The 17,695-nt window shown below is 41.8% G+C and overlaps 1 protein-coding gene and 1 long non-coding RNA gene across 3 annotated transcripts; one reads left to right on the plus strand and one right to left on the minus strand.

Annotated features, from left to right (window-relative positions):
* Nucleotides 1-4,345: 4,345 nt before the first annotated feature.
* LOC135575778 (uncharacterized) lies at nucleotides 4,346-6,539 on the minus strand. The gene is made up of 3 exons (XR_010467069.1): nucleotides 6,461-6,539; nucleotides 5,280-5,347; nucleotides 4,346-4,461 (listed from the first exon to the last, which is right to left on the minus strand). It is a non-coding gene; the product is annotated as an uncharacterized LOC135575778 (long non-coding RNA).
* A 458-nt stretch (nucleotides 6,540-6,997) lies between these two features.
* PSMD12 (proteasome 26S subunit, non-ATPase 12) lies at nucleotides 6,998-15,923 on the plus strand. 2 transcript variants are annotated; one of them, XR_010467068.1, is made up of 11 exons: nucleotides 6,998-7,177; nucleotides 9,061-9,120; nucleotides 9,329-9,457; nucleotides 10,558-10,665; nucleotides 11,510-11,614; nucleotides 12,016-12,165; nucleotides 12,332-12,466; nucleotides 12,945-13,057; nucleotides 13,410-13,584; nucleotides 14,051-14,183; nucleotides 15,483-15,923. XR_010467068.1 is itself a non-coding variant. In XM_065034965.1 (11 exons), the coding sequence occupies exons 1-11, from the start codon at nucleotides 7,070-7,072 to the stop codon at nucleotides 15,690-15,692; spliced, it is 1,371 nt and encodes a 456-aa protein (XP_064891037.1). In that variant the 5' UTR covers nucleotides 6,998-7,069; the 3' UTR covers nucleotides 15,693-15,923. The 2 variants fall into 2 exon arrangements, 1 of the variants encoding a protein (XP_064891037.1); XM_065034965.1 differs by having other exon boundaries at nucleotides 14,106-14,183.
* Nucleotides 15,924-17,695: the final 1,772 nt, after the last annotated feature.

Consider the following 17,695-nt stretch of genomic DNA (forward strand, 5'->3'; position numbering starts at 1 on the left):
ATGTAACCATCCTAAATAACTGTGAATAGAAATTCAGTTTGGGTTGAGCTCAGCCTTGAAGAAGAACTGCACTGCGGTGCCGCAGCATCTCTTGGAACAATCCGGTTTCCTGGTGCTTCGGACAAGGAACAAAGATGAACCTCTGGCTCCTGTAACCTCGCTCAACATACACAAAAACAGTGAAGTCCATAGCAATCAACATTTCTCAGGAAATGTTTTACTTGCAAGAAAGCATCTGGCCTCCAAGTTGACAGGTATGCAAACAAAAGTCCCATAAGTATTTGGGCAGCTTATCTAACGTGGAACCAATGAAAGAGCCCTCAAGAGCAGGACCTGCAGCACCCACTGAAGAGCAGCTCTGCACAATCTCCTACAATGGCAGAAACTCTTCAAACCTGGAGACAGTATCAGTTTTAATTTAACTTTTCTCTGGAGATAGATTTAGGTCCTAATAGTCAGCCAGTGTAGTACTAACTGCTATACTGCTGGGTGCATAATTATTTTCATGCAGAAGTAATAACCTCTAGTTCCTCGACTGGATATTACACAACATTTTAATGCACATTTTTTCACATTACACACAAAACCCGATGTCAGAAGATCAGGTACAGGTGCTTAGTTGACATAATTTCATTTCATTTTGCCTCCTGTGCATAATTATTTTCACAGGAGCGACATGGGAAGCCACTCTGGATTTGGTGACACCACCACAGACTCAAGATGGAATTCTTTCTCATTCATGTTGTCAGACTTCTACGTATGGATAACTGGTAAGTCAGCGCTAAAAAAGAAAACTGGTCAAGGAAATGCTTTTGAATGTAGGTGTAAAGTACACAGGCTGAAAGCCAGAACTTTCAAACAGCAGAAAAAACAGAGTCGTAAAGTCTAGGTAAGGAACACAGCACAGAAAGGGAAGCCATGCAGCTGCGTAAGAACAACGGCATTTTTCACAAACCTACAGCCTCACATACTTAACTCCCCGTAACATCAATGCCAGTGAGGTACCCAAGTGCCATCACGGAACGGGGCCCGACATCCCAACCCTGTGAGAAACCACAGATCCTTCGGAAATTCCATTGCCATCAAAACCCACTGAACTTCAGTGACCTGGACCTTGCAGAAGGCACTTTGGGCCTCTTGGAACCAAATTGCTTTGGTTTTTGAAGAGCGAACATTGCCTCATGATGTCCTACTGACTGCATAATGCATCACCTTCTTACTCTACACAGATGCCAAAAGTATCATCCGTCATTGGTAGTTAATGTGCAAATAAAGGTAAACAAGATAACACCACCTTCACAGACTGTAGGAAACATCACAAAGATGAATGTCGATGAGAAATGCAGTGCAGGACAATTTTAGCTTGAAAATAGCATAATGAAAATCAGATATCTGCTTATTTCACGATTTTGTCCTAGTTCATTTTACAATTAAAAAAAAGAAATTAATGCTAAATATCAGACATGTTCTAGGTCCCTCATTAAGGCATCTCAGCTGCAGCTCTTGGATTAGATAATGGATGAGCCAACGTAAGAGAATATTACAAGACGCATGAGTGCCTTTACTAATTCTGTTAACATTCTAGAGAGCAAGACACTTCCAATGTCGTCTTCTGCCTCACCATGCATCAGCCGTTCCTGTTTTGGGAGATTTTGGAACTTTATCTGGAAATCTCATTTAACAATAATTTTTCAAAATAAATCAGATTTGCTGTCTTCTGATGACATAATGAACTGTTATTAACTAAGTGTGGTAGTCTAAGGACATCGGGAACTGGCTTGGATAAAATGTTGTCTACATTAGGATAACACAATAAACAAATAGAATTATGTATTGAAAGAATAATGCCCTGCGATATCATAGTATACTTTATAACTTGGTTGGAAAATGCTAGAATTAAAAACTATGCCTATTTACCTACACTTATGTGGTGGGTTTAGGTCCTGCTCCCAGAAGAAGGAAATTCCTGAGCAGCCTGAAGTAAATACTGGGCAGTTTAAATTCTTTTAGACTACCATTAATTTGCCAAACCTGAAGATACACACAAAAAGACTATTGAAACGACTACCCTCTCATACTAGTGCAGACTCCTCCACACATATTGCAAAAACTAAAACTGTGCAGCAAAACACTCACCTGGATAGATTTAAACAAAACCCCGCGTAAATTAACTTGCAAAGGGAATGTAGATTCCTCTAAACTTGGGGGAGAGGGCTGGGGAAGGGGCACATTCCCCTCACTCGGGCCGGTGGAGCCCCAGCCCCGCCCCGCGAGCCAGAGGCTCCGCCCCCCGGGCAGCGTGCGGGCGGCGGTCAGCGCGCCCCCTGGCGGCCGGGGGGAAAGCGCCCCCTGGCGACCCCGCCCGCAGGATAAGAGCAAGTCAGAGCGTGGCGTGGGGTGCGCGGTCAGGAGGGGCTGGTTCCCCCCCGCAATGTGGCTAATTAAACCAACACCGACTCTTCCTAGAGGTGCGAGACACCGTAAAGCAGAAGCACCGCCTCATTTACATCGGGCATTTTGCACCTAGAAACGAGCACTATTTATATGCACAAGGAACTCTACCGCACGTGTATCACACGTAGGTATTACTACCGTAAAGCAATAAACGGGTGGGATGTTTGCAGATAAATAAAAACATAATGTTCCTAACACAGAGTTTAGAACATCGACAGTTTGACTTCCAATCATTTCCTTAAACGACAAAAAGTTTTCCTAATAAATTATCACCTATCTACCCTACCTGTGCTAGACTTTCAGGCCACTGTCATCTGCAAGGGTATTTTAGGCAAAGGTGAAGATATATTTAGAATCTGGGTTTTGGACAAACGCTTTATCAGATAGAGGATTTCAGCACAAAGCACTCCCTTGCAAATATGGATAAGATTCTTCTTAAAAGTCTGGCTGGAAAATCTTTATCATGCATACTTTGACCACAATGCTTTTGGTACACTTCAGTTACCTTCATTCCTGTAGGATTCCCTTATATTCCAATAAAAACATTCTTCTCTAACCAAATCATCTCCGACTACGTTCACCACACGAAGAAAAAATACTCAGTAAAACAAATACAACCTCAACTCGCCTTGAAAGAGAAGCCCCTCGGTCAGGAACAGCCTCAGCGTTCCCAGTGGCGGCTCTTACCTCTTCAACTGTCAAAGGCATACAGATCCGGTACTCCTTCATGAGCATATTCCTGCTGCCTCAGTGCGGACCGGCAAACTGGGAGAAAAGTGGTTCTTTCTGCACGATGATCACGATGAAAACCAGTCACGGGAAAAAATAATCAAGCCTCTTTCTCTGTGTAATGTGTCCACAAGAGAGTAACGCAACCATCCAGGAAGGCTGAGCCAGCAAGAAGGAAAAACCAACACAACTGCTCCTTTCTTCCAGTTCTTCCTCCTTCAGCCTGCGATCACGGGAATTTCACACCCGCTCGCACCGATATACGCTCCCAAGTCTCAAAGCCCGACCGCTATCGCTACAGCCGGAGACATCCGTCGGAAGTGCACGGCAGCCTCTCGCAGCTCCGCCAAGACATGCCTGGGGCGCCCAAAAGAACAAACGAGCCGAAAATGTGGCTTTTCCCCCGCGCCGGCAGCACGTCGGGCGGCAGGAAAACGGAGATGCTGATCTCCAAAACAAAGCCTTTCTAGAGCGGTGCCAAACGCGGCTCCCGCCTCCCACCGCAACGCGGCTGCGGCCGCTCCCGCTGTGCCGGGGGGCGGGCGGAGCGGGGGGCGCAGCGCGGGGATCCGGCGGCCGCGGCTTCCCCGGCGCAGCCGCGGGCGCGGAGCGGCGGCCCCGGCGGGGGGAGAGGGGGCGGGGGGCGGGCAGCCCCCACCGGCGGCTGGAACCGGAACGGCGGGGCCGGCCCGCGGAGCCCGGCGATGCTTCCCGGTTTACATGAATTGAACCGCGCAGACGTTTGGCTTTGGGGGAAGGTGACAACGCACCTTGCAGAGCATTTCCAAGCCGGGGAAGGGAGGGGAGCGGGTGAGCCCGGCGGCCCCGGGGCCCCGCACCCCGCAGGATGTGGAGGCCTCACCCATTTCCCCTCGGCCAGCTCCGCGTTATCAGACACCGGTTTTGCAACACAAATAAAACCTTTCTTTTTTTTTTGTATTGGTTCGTTACTTTGAAATGCCACACAGAAAGTTCGGTGAAAAAGTGCGTCCTTGCCCGCTGAACAATAAAGCCAGAACCGGTTTAGTAGGGCGCCTTTTCATTTTTTTTTTCGCTACTTAGTAGGCAATTTGTTAATTAAATCGTTTTTTTATATACTTGGGGTTTGTGTTTTTCACTGAAATTTATGCACTATTAAGTTACAACATGATATGAACAGGAAGTCAAATCTGAAACTAGCTGAGAACCCCAAACCTCAGGTAAATGATAAAATGTTCCCATTGCTGTGTCTCCTGTCTTCCAAACGGCTACAAAGCGAGTGTCACACACAGGGAAGCACTGTGACAGAAGAGGAAAATGCAAGGCACTGTACAGATAACGGTAAAATATACATCTGTGTTTAAATATAAATAATTTGCAAAAATAAAAGCAATTACATATATTTGGGACAGTTAAAAATGCATTTAGGTCTAAAATGAAATGTGTTTCATAACAAAAGAGCAAAAAAAGCTCAGATTTTCATTGGTTCTGAATGTACATCTCCAAGCTATGCATATAATTTGTAGCCCAGAGAGGACACAGTGCCATCTCCTGGAGCTGACAACATAACTTTGCCATTCCGTTGCAATAATGGCACAATATTTCACGCGCTCTGCCTTTCCAGTGAAGTGCAAACACCTACACAAAGAAACACAAAATCTGGCATCTCTGTTAATAATCTGGGTTTTCAGCTGAGGTCTGAACAATGTGGTTAATGAGGCTTCTATGTCAAATCTCACAACAGCCATTTATAAATATCCAAACTGTAGCTCTAACTCAGAATGTTGGTAGTGTACGTTCCTGAAACTTCTATGCAAAATAGTTTATCACCTGTTATGTCCTTTCAACACAAACCAAACCTTACAGCTCTGTTTAAAGTAACCAAATATGCAGATCTGCAGAAAGTAGGATGTCAAATCCAGAAGCTACGTAAACTCAAAACCAAAATTGCTTCTCATACGCACATCGAAACATTCTTCAGCCACCCCACGCTTATTGCCACAGGCACAGGTCAGTCTTCTGTCTGCACAGAGACAGTGACCCTAACAATATTCTTTACAACTCCCTGAATTTTGCTTCTTTGTTTTCTTTGAATTGTCAGAAACCATTACTCTTACCTCTGTAACACGTTCTCCACGATGACTTGTAAAAATAAGACAGTTTTCACTCATCTTTCATTTTTGACCTGGGAGGGAAAAAACCCCATATGTTAAATCATGCTGAACATTAACTCCAGATGGTCTTGTCAGCAAAATGTCACTTCATAATAAGAGACAGTAGAAGTCAAGCTATTTCTTCAGCTATTTTACTAAGGACTTTTGAATAAGACTTTAGGGGTTTTGAGCCATTTGGGAAGTCCACATTGGAGGCAAAAGCTGCCTCCGTGTCTCCCAGCACACACATATGGAACATAACAGTTGCTTTATGCATTAATTTTCTTCCTTTGTCTGAACCAACATTACTGTGTATGGGGATATATTCAATTAGATTAGTATCTGACTTTTAACCTTCTCGAAAGCCATCGCTCCCCATCCATCAACTGTAAAATAATGCTGAGGTTACGATGAGCTAAAAGAATGTGATTTTGCAATTCAAAATAAGTTGTCAAAGATCCGTAAAAATTTGTAAATGGCCCAAGTTAGGTAAGAACAACTCATACACTCTGCGATACATGCATCTATTTTCAGGTCAATTAATAACTAAAATTGATTGAGAATAACAGAAAAAAATTGTTACTGGGCTTTATAAATCAAGTTTGAGTTCAAACAGAAAGTGACTCCAAGTCCAGGGTCTGTGCTGTGCTAACTGGAAAGTGTGTATCAGGCACAACTGCAAAATGCACTATTATAGCTCTGAATTCACTTAATTGCATTACTCTTAATTTACACCAGTGTAGCAGATGCAGCAACTCAGTCTTAATTCTATAAACAGTTAATTTAAAAGAGTTATTTCAAATACCCCTTTGCCACATTAACGTGTTGTTATGTATGCAGCACGGTCATAAACTAACACAACATGTAATTTCACGGTAACTCATTTTTTCTGGGACTTGTAAATCGCATTCAAAGACACGCATTCACTGATCAATATTTCTGAGTTGTTTACTTGCAAACATGAGTAAGTTTTTCTGAATTTCTCCAGTGAATGAAACTTCTGTGGTGTATGAAATTCTGCATTGGAATGGGAAACGACAGCAACCTACAACCCCAAGTGTTGCACCATCTCATGACAACCATCCCAACGCATTGCTGGTGCACCGCTGTCTAAAATCAGCACCCTTGTGCTCAGCGTCTCCTACCTCTTCCCCACGTGTCCCGCAAAGCAGGATGAGTGACTCCAGGCTGGGATGTGAGATACATTGAAATCCCCAGTGAAGCCATCAGGAACCACACTTGGAGTCCATCGCAGCCACACCGTGGTGTGAGCCACCAGGCCAACATGGCACGGTGCTTTCAAAACCACCATTCTACTGGCTCATCCCCTCCCAGCCTATGGCCACATTAAGGTCTCAAAACTCTTGACACAAAAGTTACGAGCGGTACCGTCACAACTGCACTGAAACCCCGTGTCCCTGTGAGGCCAGAGGGCAAGCAGAGGGCTAGGACTGGACTCCATGAGAAGCCTAGCGTGTATAGCACCACCTTCCTAGGTGCCAGGGCGTCCCCTCACACGGGCCCCGGTCCCCTCACACGGGCCCCGGTCCCCTCACACGGGCCCCGGTCCCCTCACACGGGCCCCGGTCCCCTCACACGGGCCCCGCCCTGGGCCCTCAGGCGGCCAGAGGCGCCTCGGCAGCGCCTGTTTGGCGCAGTGCGGGGACCTTTCAGCGGGGCTGTCCCGGTCGCGCCTGCGCGCAGAGCCTGTCTGCTTCCGGTGTGTGTTGGCGGGGGGACGCGGGGCCGGGGAGATGGCGGAGGGCGGCGCGGAGCGGGCCGATGGCCGGATCGTGAAAATGGAGGTGGATTACAGCGCGACGGTGGATCAGCGGCTGCCCGAGTGCGAGCGGCTGGCGCAGGTGAGGCGGGGGGTAGAGCCCGGCGGTGCGGATGGGCTGAGTCATGGCGCTCTAGGCCGCGCTCGGGACGCGGCCCCGTGAGGGGAGGGCGGGCGGCGCGACGTGTGGCCGCATCTTGTCACCTGGGCCGCTGCTGAGGGCGCCGGGTCTCGGAGCCTCCCGGGCCGTGCTGGGGCAGGGGACAAATAGGGACTGCTCTGGTGTGTCGTTGATCCTGTGCCAGGTCGCACAGGCCACGCTTTGCGTCCTTCTGACTTGGTTGTGTACGTGCCCCAAAATACTGGGATGGAGGGCGAGAGCAGTGGCAGGCTACGGGGTGCCTACGTGCTAAGCAAACGTGTGTGTGCAACCAGGCACAGGCAACCACACAATCACAGAGTGTCAGGGGTTGGAAGGGCCCTGGAAAGCTCATCCAGTGCAATCCCCCCATGGAGCAGGAACACCCAGATGAGGTTACACAGGAAGGTGTCCAGGTGGGTTTTTAACGTCTCCAGAGAAGGAGACTCCACAACCTCCTTGGGCAGCCTGGGCCAGTGTTCTGGCACCCTCACTGAGAAGAAGTTTCTTCTCATATTTAAGTGGAACCTTTTGTGTTCCAGTTTGTACCCATTACCTCTTGTCTTGCTGTTGGTTGTCACCAAGAAGAGCCTGGCTCCATCCTCACGACACTCACCCTTTACATATTGATAATCATAAATGAAGTCTTAATGATGGGTTTGTAGCGGTAATCATGCGTATGGTGCATCTTAAGATTTTTTAATGGATTTATTCTGTAGCATAGAGATTCCTACACATCTCAGACCTCAGGACAGACAGGTTGGATTTGCTGTTTTGTTCTTCCCTGGTAGGATAACACCTAATTCTTTATAGGCTGCAAATGCTCCACTTGATCCATGTGTCTTGTGGTAGACATGTTGCACTGTATAGCATGTTGTAGGATTCTGAAAGTAGGGGCCTTAAGATAAGTAACTTGCATCTTACGCTGTCCTAAGACTGTATTGTATGGAGAGTAGGCACAGGTGTTTGATCCCACAGGCACAGGTGGATCTGCATAGGTGTGGGCACCGTGACCATGTTTCACGGCTGCATAGCATGTAAGTTATGTGGTGATAAGAGCACATCATGGACAAACCATTGTATAGAGTTTAAATTATTTCAATCAGGTACATACGTTTTGGAAACAAAATTAATTTTTTCTTTTTTGTAATTTTCTAGTTTCTGACCACTTTTTTGCAGGCCCGCAGTTGTCCTGGGCTATTACAAATTCTCCTATGTTAACATTTATTTACAAGATATTTGCTAGAAATTACAACTGAGGACTAAAAGTACATTGTGGTGTCTTTAACTCCTCTAAACAAAGTCAAATATAGTTTTCAAAACCCCAAACCCAGGACTATCATAATTCCATGCTTAGACTGTAAAGCATATAGCTTATGCTTTTTCTAATAAGCTATAGTTAAGATATGATGAATATGGATGAAAGTAATAGCAAACAAACTTTTTGGCCAAGGTATCTAATAGGATATCTGTTCTACACTTAGGGCTTTGTTTTGGCTGGGAGAGAAATCAGTCTGCCATCTGGCTCAGTGCGTGTGAGCGTGAGCTCACCAGACCTGTCTGAAACGTACTGGGTTTCTTGCTCGACACAGATGACTTATAGCATGTGTTGGGCAAAAATGGAACTAGTAGCTTTCTGGTTTAATCTGTGTGTAGAACTGTTTATTTACTGCTGTGTATTTTTATTATTTCAAGAAATAAAATACCTAAAAATGAACGTACAGTCTATTTTGTGGTTTTCACTTACATGAGAATTAGAGCTACTCTCAATTTAAACTGAATTGTATTCTTCACTCACGGTGTTAATTCTTTCCCTCTTGCAACAGGAAGGAAGATTGCAAGAAGTAATTGAAAACCTTCTCTCCTTGGAAAAACAAACACGGACGGTAAGTAGCATATGGTGTGCAACATTTGTGCTGGGTTCTCTTACACACCCCCTTGTATATCAGTTTTTCTCTTTTGTTGTTCTTTTCTTTAAAAAGAAAGTCAGTGAAGCTAGATATATATGTATTTTCCTTTGAATAATAGAAGTACAAGTGACAGAGGTCTGCAGGTTGTTTATCTCATCACTCATATGTTGTTTGTTTGTTACAGGCATCCGACATGGTCTCCACATCCCGTATCTTAGTTGCTATAGTGAAAATGTGTTACGAAGCTAAAGACTGGGATGCTCTTAATGAAAATATTATTCTCCTGTCAAAGAGAAGAAGTCAGCTAAAACAGGTGAATTTCATTCTTTGAAACAAAAAATAAAATTAGATTTGGAGCTGCATTATGTATATGATTCCCCCGTGTGTGTAGGGACTTTCCTGACTCTGTAGCACCTGCCTGAAGATGTTATTAGCTTCTGCTGACATTTATTGATGGACATATGAAAGCCAATAATTAAACTGGTGCCTGGAATGAGTCTTCACCTTGTGCCTGGGCTCTGTGTGGTCCAGCTCGGTGTTCTCAGCACCACAGCTGTGACTTCTGCTTTCTATGCGTGGCAGCGCTTTTAGGTGGTGGTTCATCTTTACACTCTTCTGCACTCTATATTGTAGGCACATTCTTGATTTTTCATGTTTGCATGAGGTGCACATTAAACAGAGTTATTGCAATTTACTGTGATCACGTGAGGTGTATATCTTACATGCTTGCTTTTGGGGCTCCCATGCTCTGGAATTCTTCCCAGTTCTGTCTGGGAAATCAGCTGTCAGGATAGCTGAAAGCGCTTGCATTTAAGAAGGTACAAAGTTTATTGCACTCTGTTTAGCGTGACTTCATTGGAAGTCAGCAATGGGTAATTTTAATGGCATCATTCATTTAGGAAGAAAAAGGTTGCCTACTTTTTAACATGCAGAAACATTAGGAGTTTGTATAAAAGTAGAGTACAGTTTGGCTCTCTAACTTGGACAACCTGTGCCTGAAGACTTGGATCATTTCAGCTGAATTTTCTTCTTGAGGAAGAAGTTTCCAGAAGTTGCTTTTTTTTTAATAATTAGGTATTTGAATAATAATTGTAACAGCTTTGCCAGCAGAAGAACACATCCCAGTACCTGTGCTTGGCGCTGAGGGATACCAGCTTACTAGGGCCTGTTGGTGAAAAACTGAGTTGAAAGAAAGGACAGAACAGCATCGCATTTGGCTTCCAGGATCAGTCACTAGAATGATTTTATGCATTTTTGTGAATCAAAGTGATTAGATATGTCTTGCATGCTTTTTATTGAAATGAGTCTCTTTCGTTTGATATGAAACTATGTAATACTTCTGAGTGTTATAGTTTGAAAGTATTTGAGAAATATAAAAACACGGTATGTTTTTCTTTTCTGTTATTCTCCTAGGCAGTTGCTAAAATGGTCCAGCAGTGCTGCACTTACGTTGAAGACATCACAGACTTACCAGTAAAACTGCGCTTAATCGACACATTGCGTACGGTTACAGAAGGAAAAGTAAGATTTTGTTTTAAGACTGAATGTCTAAAAGGTAGAATAAAAATGTTCACCTTCTTTAAAAGCATAGCTTCTTAACATTATTTTTTTATCTTGTTCAAATAAGAGCAAAAGTATATAATTAGTAATACACTTCAAAAAAATGTTATGTATTTGAACTTGTTAGAGGAATGAGCAGGTTTAGTTTAATTTCTGCTGCGCTTAGGAAGGTGTTATGTACAGTTGTGGTAACCAGAAGGTTATACCTTATATATTTATATATAACCTTATATACTTATATAAGGTTATATATACCTTATACCTTATACCTCAAAGCATTATACCAAGTTATTTATTTACATAATACGCTTTTTGCTCGAACAAAATAAACAGTTCTGGATTAAGGCAAATTTGTATTAATGTTACAGCTTTTGCTTGTGCAAAGTTAGTCTAAATTGTTAGGAATCAAGTGTTGTCGATTTATGGCTGGTTAGGAGTGAGTGAAATAACGCAAGTGCTAGCAGTTAGTACATTAACCATTAAAGTCTTAACTTCTTACCTGTTTCAGTATATTTTAGGCAATAGAGTATCTCATGCTTCATTCACAGTACTTTGTTCCCAGTGCACATCCTTTTGTGTTTCCTTAAAGAACGATAGACAAATTTAGCCAAATATGGTCTTGTGTGTCAACTATCCACCGTATTTTATCTGTGTATGTTGTGGATAGTACTGGTATAGAGTACGGATACACAAGGAATTAACTGCTTGCATGAAAACATCAAATATATGTCCTGGAGGGGTTGTGGTCTCAGAGTTTGAACTCTTTAGAAAATTCCGGTGTTTAAACTACTACTTCTGATTTCAGATATATGTGGAAATTGAACGTGCTCGCCTGACAAAGACACTTGCAACAATAAAAGAACAGAATGGTGAAGTGAAAGAGGCTGCCTCCATTTTGCAGGAACTGCAGGTAACACACTGTGTAACTCAAAATTGCGTCAGCAATTAAAATTAATTCTGACTGCTCTTACATTATTGTTTAGAAACTTAGTCATATATGTCTGCAAAAAGCCTGGAATGAGATTAAGTGTTACTAGTGAAAGTGTAATTCAGTTTTAACTGTCCCACGATTAGGTTACATACAATACTTCCCATTTGGAAAACGGATTTCAGCTCTCTGGGTAGTGCATTGAGTTTAGTGTTGGTGGATTCTTCTGGCGGAAGTGGGCACTATAATTCAAAATTGAATAACCTTCACTTGCTCTGGAATAGGCGTTTTTCCTGTTACTTTGTGTTTCCCTCCTGACAACCTCCCACTCTTCTTGCATGGTTAAGTCTTCACTTGATTTGACTTTGACATTTTCATTTTAGGTGGAAACCTATGGTTCAATGGAAAAGAAGGAACGTGTAGAATTTATCTTGGAGCAGATGAGACTCTGTCTAGCTGTAAAGGACTATATTCGGACTCAAATTATCAGCAAAAAAATTAATACAAAATTTTTTCAAGAAGAAAATACAGAAGTAAGTCATGGCAAGATTTCTTGCCCCCATCCATCCTAATTTTAATTTGACGTGTCTCTCTTCAGGTCCAAGCATATTTGAATCCCTCTGTTTTATGGGACCCAGCTGGATTTCATTTACATGATTCATGGACTTGTATCAATTTTACTGTTTGATGCTGTTTCAGAAACTAAAGTTGAAATACTACAACTTAATGATCCAGTTGGATCAACACGAAGGCTCCTACCTCTCCATCTGCAAGCACTACAGAGCCATTTACGATACTCCCTGTATCCAGGCTGAAAGTGAAAAGTGGCAGCAGGTAATAAAATGTCACACGCAAAGCGTCTGTATTTTCATGTGGCAAACACCCATGTCATTACCAGATTGATTCACAGCAGGTCAAAGAGCTCATCAATCTGTTGTTCTTTTTTTTTAATGACTATATTAACAAATGGATTAATCAGATGTCAGAAAGTTGATTGATTTCAAATGACTATTTATAACTAACATCTTCATTATATTGTCTTTGAAATGAGTTGTGCATGCACTACAAATGTTATGTATTTGAAAATATTTCTTTCTTGTATTTATTTTAAATAGTAGAATTTTAGTTAACCTGAGTAAGTTTATCACCGTGAATGAGGGTGAATTTCTGCAAGATTACATCAATTTCACCGTAACTTCTTAATAGGCTGGATTTAAGCCTTTTACATGTTAAATTCTAAGCTCTGTGGGCAATGTTTTTAATTCCTCTGCTTAATGATGGCATAAACCCCACACTCTTTCCTTTTAAACAGGCACTGAAGAGCGTTGTTCTTTATGTTATTCTTTCACCTTACGACAATGAACAATCTGATTTGGTGCATAGAATTAGTAGTGACAAAAAGCTAGAAGAAATCCCGAAGTATAAGTAAGTATTCTTTCTAATAAACAATTCTTCGAGTAAAAAATGTCTCTCTCAAACTGGCTGTGCAAGTGAAACCTGTTTATGAAGTTAATGTTGTATGAAAAATACTGCAAAATTTCCATGATTGTGCAAATTCTACATTAAAATAAATGTCTCTTCAGAAGAGAAAGATCTTTATTAGAAACAGTCTGACTTGAGCTGCCCCTGATAGCATGAAGTATTACAGAGTGTATTAATGAAGAACAATGAATATTAATAGTAATGAAAAGATTTAAAGTTATTTATTCGATCTGTTTAAGTATGAAATGAACGTTACTAATACAGGATTGTCAATCACCTTTGCTAAACCGTTTAGAGACCTCCTCAAACTGTTTACCACCATGGAGCTGATGCGATGGACTGCTCTAGTCGAAGAATATGGGAAAGAATTGAGAGAAGGATCCCTGGACAGTCCTGCAACAGATGTTTTTGGCTGTACAGAGGAAGGTGAAAAGAGATGGAAAGATCTAAAGAACAGAGTTGTGGAACATGTAAGTATGGCTGTCTTAAAGCATTCGCAATGTATTCAGTGCCTCAACTAAAATGGTTTTTGCTTGCCATATTTTAGTTACAAAGAGAAACAAAAAAATGTGTAGTAAAGCAGCAGATAAAAAGCCTTTTCCATTGTGTTTTGTTTTCAATGTTTTATTTGCTCGTATATCTTTAATAAAGGAAGGTGTTCGGCACAATTGCCAGAAAAAAAGAGCATATTGCACTCAAATTGTGAGATGTAGCATTCACATTTCAACAGAGCAGAAACTTGAAAGTCTTGCTTTATGTCAAATTCATCATTAGTTGATTAATTATTTAATAACGTAAAAATCTGTCCTGTAGAGACTTTCATACCTTTTACAAGCAAACAGTTTGTTCACAACTCCCTTGTACCTTATGCTGGACTGCTGTTAGAGCACTACAGCTCCTAATCTGCTTTTAACATTGACTTTTATATTTTTGCAGCCCGCTACAGTTATTTTTTGCACATAACCCTCTACTCTGAACACTTTTATTCCAGAATATTAGAATAATGGCTAAATATTATACCAGAATTACAATGAAGAGAATGGCACAGCTCTTGGATCTGTCTGTTGACGTAAGTGTTGCTTTGCATCTCCTTCTTTCCTAAAGGGTGTACAAGTGTATGTTTGCACGTGTTTGTGCCAAAAATGTAAGTATTCAGCAGAGTGACGTTCTCTTTGAATTTGAGTTCTCTTTTTAGCCCAATAAGCTCTGTAAGTGATGCCATAGACCATCATTGCCTTGTTTTAGAGGCAGTGCAGAAAGAGCGTTACGCTGCTTGGGACCAAATTCTCAGGGTTTACACTTGTGTGTTTCTGAGTGTTCACAGATTTAGTATCTGTTGTTGTACCTCTATATATCTGTCTCTGTATTATCCTTGGAGCTCCTGTACCTTCATCCTCAGAAGTTCCCCTGTTGGTGTTATCGGTGCTTTTCAGCTCCCACGGGAAGAACGCAGTGTGTGCCAGGGATGGACAGGGAGCGCTGGGAGAACTTGAGTTCGTTGCGTTATTTTTATGAGAAGGAGTGTAAAAGTCTGTTGGGATTAATAGCATTAATCCCAAATATTTCTCACTTTACTAGTCAATACAAAGAGTGTATTTTCTTGCCTTTATGGGAGTTAGAAAACTACTTTTTTAATCCAGCCAGAACTCCCATGTTGTGGTGCATGTGCCCATAAGGCAAAAACTGCTTAAAAATTCATTTGTATTCAAGGTCTCATTTAAATGCTGGAGCTCCTTGTGTTTCAGTGTTAAAAAGCTCTCGTCAATGGGTGATTAAAACTGACCGAAGATGCAAGGTTTCTCACCGTTAAATGTCCCTGTTTAGAGATGGTTGCACTTTGGGAACACGGGGTGGAGGAGTCTCCCTGTCATACCCCTTTGTGTTCTCAAGAGCTTTCCAAAGAGATTCGTGCATCGTGGCATATTGGTATTTCCAGTGCAAATGAAAAGTTGTACCCAACTGTCTTGTAATTAAATCTGCTCTTCTCCACAATCTCTAAATAAACCTTTGACGGAGGTCAGTAATTCATGTGGATTTTCCTATGTCTCACGTGTTCTGATCTCTCTAGCCAAGTACTCCAAGGTGTAAAAATGTGTTGGTGTAGCAGATTAAACTTTAATTTCATGAAAGATAATCGTCTATAGATCAAATGAAATAAAAAAGATTTTGAGTTGATGGTACTAGTAGTGCCAACATGTGTAATATTAAAGTATTCTGCTCTTTTTAAAGTACAGAATTACTACAGCGGTATTTCTGTTAAGTGTAAAGAAAACCTTGTTCCCTGTGGTTCAGTGCTGTTTGGGAGGAATAGCGATGCTTTGTTGATAAAAACGCTGGTTTCTTGACTTAGTGCTGTTTGTCTTTGCAGGAATCGGAGGAGTTCCTGTCCAACCTCGTAGTTAATAAGACCATCTTTGCTAAAGTAGACAGGCTGGCAGGAATTATCAATTTTCAGAGGCCTAAGGACCCAAACAATTTACTCAATGACTGGTCTCACAAGCTCAACTCACTAATGGCCCTAGTTAACAAAACCACACATCTCATTGCCAAAGAGGAGATGATACATAACCTGCAGTAAGGTGCCTCAGTAATCTCAGTGCTTTTAAAGAAGGCATTAAATCTTCATAATAGAGACTATTATTACAGTGTGTATATGGGTTTTTTTTCCCTGTCAAGCCTTCCTGGTCTAAAATTTAGAACATAATTCTGAAATTCCTGTTGACAATTAAGTTCCCTTGGTTATTCATTCAGTTGTTAAATGCTTTTGCTACAATTGGTGAAAGAACATAATAAAACTGTATTGCCTGTATAATTGTAGTCTTGTGATTTCTTCTTTTCCATGTATACCTTTATCTAACATATAATTCTGTGATTATTTCATTACAGGGCTATTTTTGAGGCTGTGATTGAGAGGATGTACTGTAAATAATAAAATCCTAGGGTTTTACAGTAGCATGCACTGAGGTAACATAACGATAGTTTTGTGATGTTATGTCAAGATATTGTTTGAACAAAACTCTGGATGCTCATGCTTAATGCTATTTCTTGTGATTTGGGACTACAGATAGACTTTATCGAGTCATTCTGAACTGATTGAAAAACCTACCTGAATCTCGACTGTTCACTTGTACTTGGTGCAAGTCACTTAATTTTCACTGTTTTGTCATCACAGTTTGTAATGGCTACAACAGCAATTATGCAGTTAGCTAAGCCAGTAGTTCAAAGCTACGCTTCTCATGATTGAACGTGTTATATTCAGAGAAGATAATCTCCCGGGACTTGCTTTAACCTACTTGTAATGGAGGGAAGTTGTGGACTTTTCCCCATGGCTCTGTTGTCTTTGTTAAGAAAATAGTAACACGAATAGTTTAGAATCAATGGAACTTCTATTGAAATTGCTCTGTTTTTTAATGATTTTTTAATGCTAGCCATAAGTATTCATAATTAATTAGGTAGAGGCTATAATTGTAAATGATGTATTGAGATGGATATAAATCCCGGCTCTTTAAAAGCACACTGATCTTCATTCACACCAACATTCTTAGCACAGGTAATTATCATATGAATACACAGCAAGTCAGGAAACTTCAGACAGTGATTTTGAGTGAGGGAAGTCTGTGAAGGGGCAGGAAAAGATGGAAGCTTTGAAGCAGTGATTTGCATCTGAAATGTAGACTTTAGACACAGTTTAAGGGAAACTTGGGAATGGGATTTTGGAGGCAAGTAGCTTTATCAAGCCATACTCATCCAGCTGCAACAACTATCAATGAGGGAAGGGAGAAAAAGGAGCAGACTATTCAGAAGGCACAGAACACTTCCATTGAACTTCCTAAATTGTATTATAATCCAAATTGTATGAGTTGTGTAGAATGTGGTCACAGCCATGTCTGAGAATGGGATGTACTGGTTCTTGTGAGTCCAGCCTTAGCAGCGCAAGCAAAACTGTTGCCAGAATAAAGAGCAAAGTAACTTCTCTCTTGACCTTGTCAATTGAAAAAAAAAGATCGATCTAGTGGAAAGTCAGAAGAGGTGTCAGAAAAGGGAACAACGGGTCATCAGGGGAAGTGGCAACTTGCCTCTCCCATCATAAACCTTTTAATTTCATTTGCAAATCTGGCCTGGAATCTTCAAGCTCAAGCATTTAAGCTTATGGACTCTGACGTACCAGATGAGAGATGCTGGACCTCTTTCCCCAGCCAACCTTTTCCTTTTAATCCTCCAGTGGAACAGTTCAGGGGTTCCCTGGCCCTACACCCTGGGGTTCTTGCAGATCCTGCTCTCCGGACAAGTTCTGGCCCGCTCTGCTGCCCTTGTTTGCGTTTAGAACATGAGCTTGTTGGAGAGAGGAGATGGTTTCTCTCCCCTCAGAACTACCTTTTGCTGTCAGCACTGGAAAGAACCTGGAAGCATTCTTGTCTTTCAACACCTCCTTGAAACTCAATTCAGAAGGATTATCAGGGTTCACTTTCATGGTCTGTATTCCTAGCAAAGACCCACAATGATCAAGCTTTTTGCCTTTTGGTCAAAATAGATTTTTGTCCTGAGTTCACTCACATCACCTTCATCTTGGTTTGACCACAC

Source organism: Columba livia, chromosome 18, assembly GCF_036013475.1.
Source record: "Columba livia isolate bColLiv1 breed racing homer chromosome 18, bColLiv1.pat.W.v2, whole genome shotgun sequence".
In the NCBI taxonomy this organism is placed as follows: domain Eukaryota; kingdom Metazoa; phylum Chordata; class Aves; order Columbiformes; family Columbidae; genus Columba; species Columba livia.

Coding starts and splice junctions, on each gene's coding strand:
- PSMD12 (XM_065034965.1), top strand. CDS start 7,070: ATGGCGGAGGGCGGCGCGGAGCGGGCCGATGGCCGGATCGTGAAAATG. Junction 10,666..11,509: donor GTACGGTTACAGAAGGAAAA/GTAAGATTTTGT, acceptor TTCTGATTTCAG/ATATATGTGGAAATTGAACG. Junction 14,184..15,482: donor TCTTGGATCTGTCTGTTGAC/GTAAGTGTTGCT, acceptor TTGTCTTTGCAG/GAATCGGAGGAGTTCCTGTC.